The sequence below is a fragment of the Tetrao urogallus genome (genome assembly GCF_951394365.1).
Source record: "Tetrao urogallus genome assembly, chromosome: 11".
Classification (NCBI taxonomy): Eukaryota; Metazoa; Chordata; class Aves; order Galliformes; family Phasianidae; genus Tetrao; species Tetrao urogallus.
This window is the reverse complement of record NC_136824.1, coordinates 2,630,706-2,643,938: the sequence shown is the minus strand read 5'-3', so window position 1 is coordinate 2,643,938 and position 13,233 is coordinate 2,630,706. Positions and strand designations below refer to the sequence as shown.

The following is a 13,233-nucleotide window of genomic DNA, read 5'->3' as shown; positions in this document are numbered from 1 at the left end:
TGAACAAGGAGTCACTCACCAATGCCGCCCCCAAATCCTCTTGCTCAAACCTAGGATTTCTGGAATTTGATGGCATTTTATGAAACCTCAAGAAAACTGATCTTGTTCCACATATGCTGTGGAGCCACCTTTGCTTTCTATGTGGATCCTTATCAGGCCTAACACTTTGGTTGCTTATCAAGCCAGATGTTGCTCTCACCCTGCAAATGACAAGTCCTCAGAGGCTCACTATAGTGATATAAGGTGGAAACAAAAAACATCTGGAAAGGCCATCCTGTTGGTCTCCCTCCTCAATACTCACTACACAGTATGAGACAACGGGCTTGTCGCATCCCAGACTCTGTAGAACCGTCTCCTCTTGTCATCCAGACCCTTTATCTGCTGGTTGTCTTAACTGATCATGTTAAGCTGTGTCAGTTATTCCAAACATATTACCCAAGCAGGACGCCCTGTCTTTGGGATTCATACAGGATATAGAGTGTCACATCATGAAGAAACGAATGGATGAGTTTGTATATACAAAGGTACATTGAGAGCTGAGTTCACTTAAAGAACACAGGAAGAATGTTTAGTATTTAAAGCATCGAGACAGGAAGGCAGACCGTACTATTTTTCAAGCTTTGAAAAGTCAAAAGGTAAAGAGCAAATCTCAGTTAAAGCAGACGTCCCTTTAAGTGCTTCCAGGGCTGTTTATATGCAGGAGTTATCCCAGCCCACCCCTCCCTTGCCATTCAGTCTCTTCTTAGATGAGAAATGCAGCCTTTACTTAAAATTGAGAATCTTAGCTTTCTATGCAAAATAAATAAATGAACTTTCAAGGAACAGTAGCTGTACATGAACTCACAGGCGAGAGCACCAGGAATGGCAGCTAATCCCAGCTAACTCACCATGTCTCCAAGCCCCACCGTGTGAAGACGTCTCCCCAAGCACCCGTCAGCTCCTTCCTACGGCGACCAGGTCCTGTCCTCTCGGAGTGCTATGCACTGTGATTCATTCTGCTTCTGAGTCACCTGTGAAGGGAGTCCAACAGATGAGGTTCACCCCAGTCCCTGAAAAAACACACCTCTTTAGTGGGGCCATGCACAGCAGAGGGTGAATGACCTTTCTCCAAAGAATGAGCCGTCAGGAACTTTCAGTTTATTTGCTCAGGCTATTGGCATAATCAGTATTAAAAGAGCACGCTGAGTAAATGACGCTGCAATCAGTTACCCTGGGTTAAAACAAGTGATTCTGTTCATTCTGACTGGCTCAGCCCTAGTTACATAGAGGAAATGCATCCTGATAAATCAGATATTAGGCTTTTTTTTTTTTTCCCTCTCTTTCTTTTAAGAAAATGGTCATTCTGAGGCTCTCAGAGCATCTTAGATACCAACTGGTTTTGCAGACAAAGAGATTGTGCCACCGTTTTTTTACAGGTACTGGCAAGTGAGTTAGCAAAGTCAACAGGCTGCTAAGAGGCTGTACAGCCTGACAAGACTGATGTGTAGCATTTCTGTGCCAGTCACATCTGGGAAGAATGATTCCTTTTCAATACAGCCTCACTGCACTACGTGACTCGTGAATGGAGCTGCATATGGCACAACAAGCTTTGTGCACACAGCTAGCACCGCTTAGCTAAAGCTTAATGGGAGATGGGCACAGTCTCCATATGCTTGTCCAGTCCTGGGTGTTTTCCAGCCTGGAACAAAGCATTTTTGGCACTGCAGCCCTGTTCCAGAGTGATTAATCTTTTGAATCCCACTCCACATCCGACTGAAAGTTTCCTCTGGCTGCCCCTGTGAAACTTCATCCCACATACATGCATCCTCCCCAGAGGGAGATGTTCATTGTCAGCCTGGCAGGGCTCGGGTCAGAGCTCTCACTCAGAACCATGTTCTCTGGGAAACAAGATCTCCCCACCTCAGAGGGAGACAAGTCAAAGCAGGGTGTCACACATGCTGTAATCACTCTCTTGTTCCTCCCCATTTCAGGGGGGACTGTTTAAAAAAATGCCGTCACACTAGGAGAGCTGTTTCCTTGTGAGCAAGGAAAAGCATCCTTGTGAGCCTTTCTTTATGCCAGGTACAGTGACAGGCCAGCAAGTGGTCCCATGAGCAACACAGCCAAACTCCCTTGCCCACTGCCTTTGAAAAATGTGCAAGGAAAGAGGTTCCCAATAGCTCCTCCTGCACAGGAGACCCTCAATGCCCTGCTGTACCGCTTCCAAACCTAACAGCCAGAGCGGGGTGGCATGGGACAGCAAAACGTATCAGTGCACCAGGAAAGTAGCTCCTGTTTCAATCCTTGTCCCCCACAAAAAGAGGCAGAATGCAGGCTCCTAGCCAAGGTGCCTTTAGGATGTAGCACTGGAAATAAAACCAGTTCCCCTATGGTTACAGCAGGCTCTTGTTCCCAGTAATCCTCTGGGGAGGCACTCAGAAGCAATCTCTTCATCAGTGAGTGTTTTATTTCATGCTTCCCTTGACAACACTGGCACTCTAATGGGAGATCTATTTACTTCTTGGAGACTCTTTCAGTGTCTTTGGCAAGGAAGCAAAGTGTAGATAGGACATTGATTTGTGTTCTGCTTCCTCATTGGATTTGTCTTCACTCCTCTTAAGAAGAACTCCTCTGACCTTGGTGTTTTAATTTTGCTTATCTTTTTTGAACTCTTCTGTGTCTTTGACCTGAAATGCCTGGTTACAGAATAACTAAATGTTCAAGGCTTTTTTTTTTTTTTTTTCCTATATAAAAAAAGCAGAGTTCAAATCCAGCGAGAAAGCAAGATTTGGAAGCTGTTCTTTTTTTTTTTTTTTTCTTTTTCACAAAACAATTAGGTTGTTGCTTCCATTCTGCTATAAAAATTCACATTCAGATGAATTATCAGTTAAAATTCATGTACACTGTGGGCAAGGCATAAAGTAGACTGAATTACACAGTTATGTTAGAGCTGAGGATGGATTACTTGGGAGTAAGTACTTTGAAGTGAATTTAAGTCCACTTCATAAATGCACTTCAAATGAAACATTAATTATTTCACGAGTATGTCTGGCAAAATCTCAGCATGGACTTGCAGTTTGTCCAGGAGCTTTAACTACTGTCAAAACTGAGAATACTTCTCCTGGGTTTAAGATCCATGACGGGCTGAAGCTGAAGCTTCTTACACACTGCACATGTGCCACTGGCACTGTCAGCTCCAACTGTATTGGGATCCAACAGCAAGAAACTAACACTGGGTTTGAACTGCCAGCTTCTTGGGCCATTCAAACTCGTGCAGTAAATTCCAGGCTGTTCTGAAGGCCACAAAGTGGTGGTGATAAATACAAGGTTCACCCAGGGAGCTGGTACTCATCTGCATGACACAGAATGTTGTCTTCAGTTTGATCCGTGCAAGAGCTTAACACCAGTGATGAGAGCCAGCTTTAGGGTAAGCTGGCATTGCAGGGCCGGTCCGTGAGCCTTCCTCCTGTGAACTGCTCACTCTGCTTGTGGAAATCTTGAATACTCTCAGAATCTGAGATAATTTACACGGTCAGATTACACAGTGTGTGGAACGCTGCTTCCTCTCCTGTGGAGCCTGATACCAGTAAGGGCCTGATAATATTCTTTGTAATCTCATCGTTATTGTGCAACAACTGATTGTTCCTTGTTTACCAGCCTCACATTATTTATGGTCAGATTGTCAGACTGCCTCTTTCCTACATATTTTCTAAGCAGAAATACTCCGGTTTCTTTAACCTCTTCTTGAACAGGTGCCACTCCTTCACCCTTGTTACTCTTTTGTTCATCTATTTTTTGCTATGTTCTTTCACCCTGCACCCTGAGGAGCTGGCTGGAATTGCAGAGAGGCCTAAATGTGACCCAACTGAGCTCCACGAATGACAGAGAATTGCACAGCTAACAGAGAATTAACTTTCTGGAGCACACAAATTCAATGTGTTGATGCTCAACCAGGAAATTATTTCTCTATTTGCTATCTCATTTTGTCAGGGTACAAAACTGACACTGTTAGAATCACTTGGCTTTTTTCCTTTTCTCACGTACACTTTCTCATTAATTCTTCTCTGCTTCTACCAAAGGAGATGGAGGCATTTTCTTTACCAGAGGGAAAAATAAAACCCAAACGATGGACAAATGTGACAGACCGAGTAAAACCAGACAGCGCCATTCTATGTGACACAGAATCTCCTTTTCCCTATGGACCTTTCCCTGGGGTACCTTGTCATCACCTGCCCTCTATTTCCACCTCTTCTTTCTTTTTTCCCTGGCACATATAAATTGTTCACAGGTTCTCATGTGCTACATTTTAGAAATTACTAGCGTCAAAGATACTGGGATATATCGAGACTGAGATGTACAAGGAATTTTGGAGGCAATGTGCATTAAAGGAAGTTCTACATGAGTAAACCACCATCCCAAGCGGGGAAAGAATGTTCTCAGCAAAATGATAAAATATTTTTGTTCTTATGTTATGGGAGAAGACACTTCTTTAAGTGATTATCCTGACCTTGTGGTTTACAAGAAAACATTCTTTAAACTATAATCACTGTTAGAACGAAACCGTGCAGAGCAGGACACAGCCATGAGCTTCTTGAACACTGCATTGGAGCCAGGGGAAAGCAGTGGCCGCAGTGTCAACATCCCTTCCTGCCCCCACATTACCTTCGCACTGGGGCTGAGCAGCCAATGGTGAGGAGGGCCAGGGGGCACTGCCCCTGCTTTCCCCCCCACACCCCCAAATTGCGGCTCCACCCACAAAATGGCGGCTCCGCCCCAAAATGGCTGTCCCGCCCTCAAAATGGCGGCCCCACCCCCAAAATGGCGACCCCGCCCTAAAATGGCGGCTCCGCCCTAAAATGGCTGTCCCGCCCTCAAAATGGCGGTTCTGCCCTCAAATGGCGGCCCCGCCCACAAAATGGCGGCCGCGTCCCACAGCAGCCCCTAGGGAAGAGGGCGCTGCCCACTCGTGACGTAATCTTTTTACGCCGGAAGTGCCGCCATGCGGGGGCGGCTTCTCCGCGCTTGGCGCGAGGGGCTGAAGGCGGCGGACAGCGGAGTGCGGCCTCGGCGGGAGCCGCCATGGCGGGTGTTGTTCTTTGGCACCGACCGCTTCGCTGTTACTACTTTGCGTGCCTTGCAGGCCGCCAGGTACTGCTCGGAAAGCTTAGACAGCGAGGTTTGCCAGGTTGGGCCGGTGATGGTGTGCGCTTTGGAGGCCTCTGGGGGAGGGCAGGGCCCAGGGGTGAGTGTGGGTGTCGGTATGGGTGGGGAGGGCAGCGGCTGTTTGTTGTGTCTCAGCTTTGCGGCTGAGATCGTGGGATCACGAATGTGTCGGTGGTGAGGAAGCAAGCTACAGAGGGCGACGAAATTGATAAGAGTGGGATTGAAAAGGGGTTGGGGAGAGGGTTGGGCTGAGAGTGCGGGGGCCATCTGGAGGTTGGCGTGCGGAGAGGCAGGCGATGTAGGAAGGAGCACGGTGAGGGTGGGGGGTTAGCAGTCTGACTATCCTTAGTCCTGCTTGCAAGAGTTCTCCAATTCTTTTCCTACCGCAGGGAGCCCAGCAGGGGCTTGCTTGTGTCCAGGCTGGAGGTGGTGACGCTGCCCTCCCGTCTGCCCGTAGAACTGCCTGTGAAGAGCTGTGCCCGTGAGCTCCAGCTGCCTGTGCACGAGTGGCCACAGACAGGGCCTGTGGGGCAGTTTGATGTTGGTGTGGTGGCATCATTTGGGCGTCTCTTGAGCGAGGACCTTATTCTGCAGTTCCCATAGTAAGTGAGTTGACATCTGCGGCTGCTTTCTTAGTTAAACAAGCTCTGTTTTTGACTGTTATTGCATTCTATGCGTGTAACTTGCAGCTGGTGAGGTGAACATCTTCCATGAAGTTACCTGCTTATCTGAGTCCTTTTGTTATTGAAAGGCTCTTTATCATGCTGATAGAAATCTATGCAAACATTCAGCATAACCTGTTGTTTCCTTCCACTTTAATGTTTGCTAGGAAGCTGAAGATTACATAGTGTGAATTTCCCTTATGTGTGTATTTAAATCTCAGAAGTTCTGAGCAGGTAATTCCTGAAGTAGTTCCAATGTACTGTTGCACACACGTTAACATAAATTTCAGTTACTGTTCCTACTCAAACTTCATTTCAGTGGCGTGCTGAATGTCCATCCCAGCTGCCTCCCACGGTGGCGTGGTCCTGCACCAATAGTCCACACAGTACTTCATGGTGACAAAGTGACCGGGGTAACAGTTATGGAAATAAGACCAAAGAGGTGTGTTCCCAAAACAACTCTCTGCTGCTGCTCTGTGTAATCACTAGTTGCTGTTGGTTTTTTTGTTTTTTTTTTTTTAAATGCTTGTTTAATGTTAAAATTTGAAGCACTTAGAATATGAGACTTGCCACAGATCTAATGTGTGTAATTTGTACTCTAGGCTGCTGTGATGATGATTTAGTTTTTTAACGTTTTAAAAACTAGTCTTTATTGGTGAAATTATTGTCATGACAGTCGGAATGCTATATTTTTTTTGTATTAATTGCTCCTCAGTAATCTTTAAATGTGTGGTTAATATTGAAATCATTACATACGTTTAAAGAATTCCCACCCTGTTCTTTAATTTTTAATGTTATTACAGAGAGCAGGCAGATCAAATGGTCAGTGCAGATAGATTGATAGGTTTGGTATGACAGTACAGAAAAGAATGGGCTTTCAGTCTTCAGAGCTGTCCACAACCTACTGGAAGAAAGGGCAAGAAACTGCTTGACTTGGGAAAAGAGGGATAATCTATTTTAGCTTCAGCAGAAGTTCTGGCTTAGATGGCTTGTGAAAACACATCATAGTTTGGTCTTTGCTTTGTTAGACAATTGTCTTGATAACAGAACTCAGGAAAGTATGGAAAAAAATCTTCTGAATGTTTCAGGTTGTTTCTTCTGAAGTTTTATATGTCTGAACAGTAAATTGTATTTACAGTTGCTGAAACTTGAGTCTTGCTTGGTAAAATGATTCCCATTTTCCCCATTTCTCATATGAGCCAATGTTTAAAATTTCTATTTTGTTATTTAAAAAAAAAAAAAAAAAGTAACAAAGTTAACATATTTAATGTAAAATTTTGAACTGTTAGTTGAACCAGAGTTTTTCCTCCTGTAAGCTCGTATGTTTTCTGCTTTGTAGGTTCGATGTGGGTCCAATTATTAAGCAAGAAGAGTGTCCTGTTCCTCCTCAGTGTACAACAAAGGAGTTGGAAGTGATATTAGCAGAGATGGGTGCAAACATGGTAAAGTCATGCAAGCTGGTATTGCCTCTGATCAGCACCTTGCTTTCAACATGCCAGCTATTCTTTGTAATCTTGTTCTCAGTTGGCTACAGTAGTTAGGAGGAGAATGATCCAAAATTGAGTATTTGTGAATATTATCTCTCACTGAGAGGAAAATTTAAGTGGTGTGTGATAAGCTGTTGGTGTTGATCCCTGTGCGTTGCTATTCTGTTTGTAATCAGTGAAGAACTCACTTGCTTTGTGTGGAAACAGTGCAACTGCTTCTTTTGTTGAAGAGAATGTTTGCTTGTTGATCTTAAAAATCAGCTTTCAGCCTGTTCTAGGGTTAACATCATAGAGCAGATTATCCAGAAAAGAGTACTTGTTTTTTTTTATTGTGAGAAGTGCCAGTGTTGTGTCTATGCTATACTCAGAAGGTTTATAGTGACCAGATTTTCTAAAATCTGTGAGAAAGATTGACTAATAAAAAATGAAGTGCTGCATTTATGTCTTAGATTTAGTCTTCCTTTCACTAAACATACTCAGATTTCCCAGTGTTCTTTACTAACATTTATTTTGCAGCTGCTGTCAGTTTTGAAAAACTTGCCTGAGAGCTTAAAAAATAAAAAAGAGCAACCAAAAGGAGGAGTAACGTTTGGTAGGTGTGCTTCTTGTTTTTTTAATAATGCAACTTTATTTTTTCTTTTATTATTTAGATATCTTTTTTGCTGTGGTTTCTCTGCTGCTGCCTCTGGCTTAAAATCAGATATATATTTTTTTTCTCCTAGCTCCTAAAATATCTGTAGCTAAGAGCTGTATAAATTGGGAAGAGCAAACAGCTGCACAGATAATTCAGCTGCATCGTGCCATAGGAAGTATGGTAAGAGTAGATTTCCTAACTCTTTTCTGTCCTCCAGCAGAGGATGTCTAGCATAAGGGGAGGGAAATGGGGGGAAAAAAAAAAAAAAAAAAAAAGGCAACAAAGCAACAGAAACTAGACTGGAAATGATGAAAATTGTCCTAGTGTGTTGTCTGCTTCTGTTTGCAGTTTCCTTTGCAGACGCTTTGGAAGGGCAGTACTGTTAAACTTCTGGATTTTGTAGAAGTGGACAATATCCTTGGTTCTGCTGGTATGTGCTCTTAAATTAATCTGCTAAGTAAAGTTCTTGTGTGTTTGCAAGCACCGACTTGAAGATTGTACACAATTGTGCTGAACAGGTACTGCTTTCTGAAACTGGTATAACTAAAGCAGTCTAATGTGCTCAAAACTGTATTGAATTTCTGTGCCCAAAGGTGAGCATGATAGGGATTCTAAGGTTGTTCCTGCTTCATGATGGCAATGAGAGAACAGCAGGCATAGCTCTGTAAATCCTGAGCTTTGATTATTTTAATTCTGTAATGAGTTGAGAGATCCTGTTGTAATGCTGATGCCTCGTGATTTCCCAAGAGCGAGGCTAGATCTGTGTTATCACTTAAACAATTTTCTGTAGTCACCTGTGAATCTGAGAGCTTTGCATGCTCTGAGTGCTGTACTGAAGTGTGCAGGACTTAATGGCTGCCTGTGGGTGAGGTAGGGAGCAGCGCTAGAGAGTGACCGTTCTGATTCTTTCCTGCTTTTTTGAGTATAATAAAACATAGAATATGGTAAAATATTATTGAGCAAAATAGTAACACAAAGTAACTGTATTTCAGAGACAAGTGTTTTAAACTTCTTTTGCTTGTTTGCATAAAAATGCAAAGCAATCTTTTTTGCTTCTAGATCAAGTATTAAGTGACCATGGAGCTGTTCCTGGCTCACTGCTCTACCATAAAATGTCCCAAACACTGATAGCTCGTTGCAAGGTAGGCTTCTGTTTTTGTATTCATTGCCTTAAAGATGAGGTTTTCGGTATCTGTTATTAACGTCTATCTTAATTGTCCAGTGTTATTCACTGACATAGTTTAGATCTGCATCAGTCTTTTTACTTGATACCTCAAAGAGCTTTTTATTTTCACTAACACTTTCCATTTGCAACTGGGAATTCTGACTCAACTCATAGCATAAGCTTGGTGATACAGAGCACATTTAGTAAGTCAACCTAATATTTAAAACATGGAAGAAGCTTACTGCTGTTCTTTGTTGTTTTTTTGTATTTTCTAGGAGGGCTGGGTTGGATTCAAAACAGTAGTATTAAAGAAGAAGCTTACAGCTGTTGACTTCTACAATGGCTATATGCACTCTTGGTTCCAGCAGAACTCAAGAACAGTTCATCAGGAATGCAGGTTTCAAACGCTCAAACTTAGCACAGCAAAGAAGACTCTGAAAGAGAAGGAAGTATTGTTGCAGGATATAAAGCGATAGATGTTTTTTTTCCACATCTTAAAGTATATCTGTAAGTTAATATAAAATATTTCAATTCCAAACAGTAACTGGGTGAAGTTTTCCTTCCCAGAATGCGTGACCTTATTGTCAAGCATTCTGTTCTCATCTTGGATCTCTGATGATGATCATTTCTTTTATCCCATTAAGGAGCAGAATATCTGTATACACCAAGGGCAGTGAATAAATCTGTTTCCACTGTTGGGTAATAAATCTATTTTTATATCATGTTTTCAATCTTTTTTTTTTTTTTTCTTGGACTTTCAGTATAACTTCCTTCAAGCTTAAGCTTTGCTCAGATGCTTCAATCTAGAAACATTCCCTTGCTTCTCTGTAATTCATACGTAGTTTCAGAAAAGCACGCAAAAGCCTGTAACACTTTAAGGAGAGCAACAAAATGAAGATGAGGCAGGTGATAGGAGCTGCTGTAGCATTATTTGCTCAGTGTATTCCTTCTTTTTTTCTGAATACTGTTGCAGTAAAAGCAATTACTAAAGTTATTCAGACTAGTGAGGCACCGTTCTGTTAGCTTCTTATTTACAGCATTTGCACAGAAATTTTGTGAGCCTTAGAGAAAAACAGAATTGCAAGCCACATCCTCTTCCACCTGTCCTTTTGGCTCTTCAGGGTTTCCTGACCATTCATGCCTTTTCAAGCAGTTGTGGCATAATGTTAAAGCTCAAGTTGTGTGTTGAATGCATGATACTTACGTCAAGGTGGCAGGAACATGACACGCTTGAATGTGACTCACTGAATGAGAGCAAAATCTAAAATAAAAAAAAAAAAGTGTTATATAATGTGGATTCAAATGTTTGTGAAGAAGCATCTGTTAAAGCGGATGCTGCAGTATTTTTCTTCCCCTGCCATTGGTCCAACAATGAATCTGTCTCTGACAGGTTGTCTAGAACACATGATCCTCCACAAAATCCACGTCTGTGCATGCAAGGCAAAAGCTGCAAGCACCAGTAAGGTGGAAGTTGGACTTCTGTGGAGAATTCCTTTGTATCTTCTTGCAGCCTCCAGCAGTTTGTGCTGCAGACTTTTTAAAACTGCTGACAAAATTCCTTGGAAGTTCTTTTAACTTAACCTCCTTTGCTTTTCTTGAACCTGTTATGGCATCATAGCAGCAAAGAACTGTGTAGGGATCCCAGAGAAAGATCCTCTGAATTACTTCATTTTTAGATTTTACCAAAGGTGCCATTCTATTCTGCTGTGTTTAAATTATTCAGAGAGCAAACCCCTTTGGTCAGAGCATATCGCTCCTAACTGATGTGAGCAAAGCAGTGTTCCTGCTGAGTGGCATTATTGCTGGTAGCTGGAATACTGGCTTCCAACTGGCAGTGTCTGCTTTAACTGTTGGCATCAACAAGAATCCATGGGGCGATCTGCACATCTCCTACTGACAGTTTGAGATTATGCCTTGTGTGAGATGTATTGCTGTTAGGCAGTAGTGGTGGTGGTGATGATTTCAGTTCTGAAGCGCAGGGTAGCAGTTTCCTTCTGTCTTACAGGGAGTTTGAAGAGCATACACTCGGACACCCAGTAGGTGGTGCTCACTGCATCGCTTCTAGGGGAAGAAAAAGGTCAGTGGGCAGAAGACATTGAAAAATCTGGTTCAGTATCTCTTCTGTTACGTTTAATACCAAATAATGTCTAAACTGTGCAGTGGCCAGAATTCCTATATGTTTTGAAGTTAATCTCCTCAAAATTTCTTTCTCTACAAGAGCTTATCAAAGATCAGACAGTTTGCTGTAGCTTAGCTGTTGGTTATCCTAGCTTTGAATATGCACAACTTTCTGCAGTTGTTTTATGGACGAATTATGCTTAATTTATTTCTTTATGGAGGAAATCTTTGTCATGGTGGAGGAGCTTTAAAGGGAATTGGAGTTCCCCAGGCAGCTCTTAGCCAAAATGTTTCTTTGGAAATTTCTCCTTCACCTGACTCTATGGGGATTTAATCCAGAAGGTAATGAAAATCTGATTATTTTTGCAGATCAGGCAAAACAACAATAGGGCATTCACTGATGAGGTGTGGAATAGCATGTCAAGGTTGACTCTGGAACATAGACGTGGTGATTCAATCCCCAGGACTACTGTTTTGCTCAAGCACAGCCACCCTAGCAATTGGAAAGTGATATTAGCAAAATAAAACAGCTGTCCTCTTGGAGAGAGGAAGCACAGCAGAGATATTCATAGACCCAGCATCCACTAGGGCTCAGTTCAGGAGCACTGAAGCCAAGTTACTGCTAGAACTGCAAAACCTTTGGTTACCAGACGGGCTCTGGTGTTCAGCAGGGATGACTTCATCTTGTGTTTCAAGTAAATGTTACAGGGAGTGATATTTTCTAGTATGCTGATGACTAGCAGTTGGTTGCATCTGTTCTATAATCAAACCTTACCAGTCCCCCCGCTTCCTAGGAAACATTATTCCTGTTTTCTACTAAATACAAACAAGTAGTGTTGGTGATTAACCACAGTAATACTTTAGGCTTTTAGAGAAGGTGTTTGGGGAAATCAATGAATAATGCAAAGGTTGAGTTCAGATGAGAATATCTCTACTTACGTTTGTCCTCGTTGCTGACAGCCAGATAGCTTCTGGGAGGTACTATTTTTCCTTTCTTAATAATAAGAGGAGAGAGAGGTCACTGGGATTGGAAACCAGGTGACCTTAATGGAAGCTTCTTTGCCATTAGCCCTAAACCTACAGATGTTTGGGAGCAAGGCCTCTTGCTTCAGCCTGCTTCTCAAGGTTGGTGGTCTGAAAACTAATGCAGAGGGAGGAGCTGAGTCACAGCCTCCCTGCATTCCTGGAGTTGATGCTCTCCTTTGATATGTGGGAGTGTGCCTTAGGTTTCAGGTTGCAGAAGGGATGCTGTAGTACAATGACCATAAACATAGGCACTCAGGAACTGGAAAAGTCATATTATTGAACTGTAGCATGAAACTGCTGTGAAGGGTGAAGATTAGGATGTGCTGTAAGTTTTCTCCTACATAAACTCTTGACTACTTGACATGGTGACTTATCAGTGGTGAAGAAGTGTTCACTCTGAGTGGTAGTTTTTGGCTTCTTTTCTGGTAATAGTACTTCAGTGCCCATGTTTGAAACCTCTCTGTTCTGCTTTATATGCAGTGTACTCTGTCAGCAGTCTCTTCTGAGGGCTCAGGGACTCAGTGCAGTGATAAGCTTGTTTCTCCAACTTGGAATTAAGCTGCAGTGGGGGACAGCTTGGGGAAACTTGGAGAACTTCTTGCTGTTTCATGGGTAGGCAGAATTTCAGGGCTGTCACCACTTCACTGGGGAGAAAATTCTGTTTAACAGCAAAGTAAGAGCCCTAAACACTGCCTTTTGGCTCTGGTAAGTCCCTTTGTAGCACAGGGACCAGATCCTGAACCCGTTTTCCTCCCAATAACTCCTGGGTTGATCTGGAGAAGTCATTGCATTACTTCACTCACAAAATGATGAAACCAGGGCCAGGATTTGGCTGACTGTCTGTGTAGAGAAGAGACGTTTCTCTGTAAGTCTGCAGTGCAAGCCAAGAGCTCTGTGGGAAGGTCTAAGCTAATGCTCCCCACTGGCTGCCTTGGCCCCAGCTCGTGCCAAGCCCTTGCAGCAGACTAGACACAAAAGAAAACACGCAGTCTAAATTCG

The 13,233-nt window shown here is 42.9% G+C and overlaps 1 protein-coding gene across 1 annotated transcript; it reads left to right on the top strand.

Moving 5' to 3' along the window:
- Positions 1–4,978: 4,978 nt before the first annotated feature.
- On the top strand, positions 4,979–9,686 carry MTFMT (mitochondrial methionyl-tRNA formyltransferase; the record flags this gene model as incomplete). Its single annotated transcript, XM_079540665.1, has 9 exons — positions 4,979–5,127; positions 5,532–5,744; positions 6,124–6,246; positions 7,144–7,246; positions 7,808–7,883; positions 8,014–8,105; positions 8,274–8,355; positions 8,985–9,067; positions 9,366–9,686. The coding sequence occupies 9 exons, from the start codon at positions 4,979–4,981 to the stop codon at positions 9,564–9,566; spliced, it is 1,122 nt and encodes a 373-aa protein (XP_079396791.1). The 3' UTR covers positions 9,567–9,686.
- Between the last annotated feature and the right edge of the window lie 3,547 nt (positions 9,687–13,233).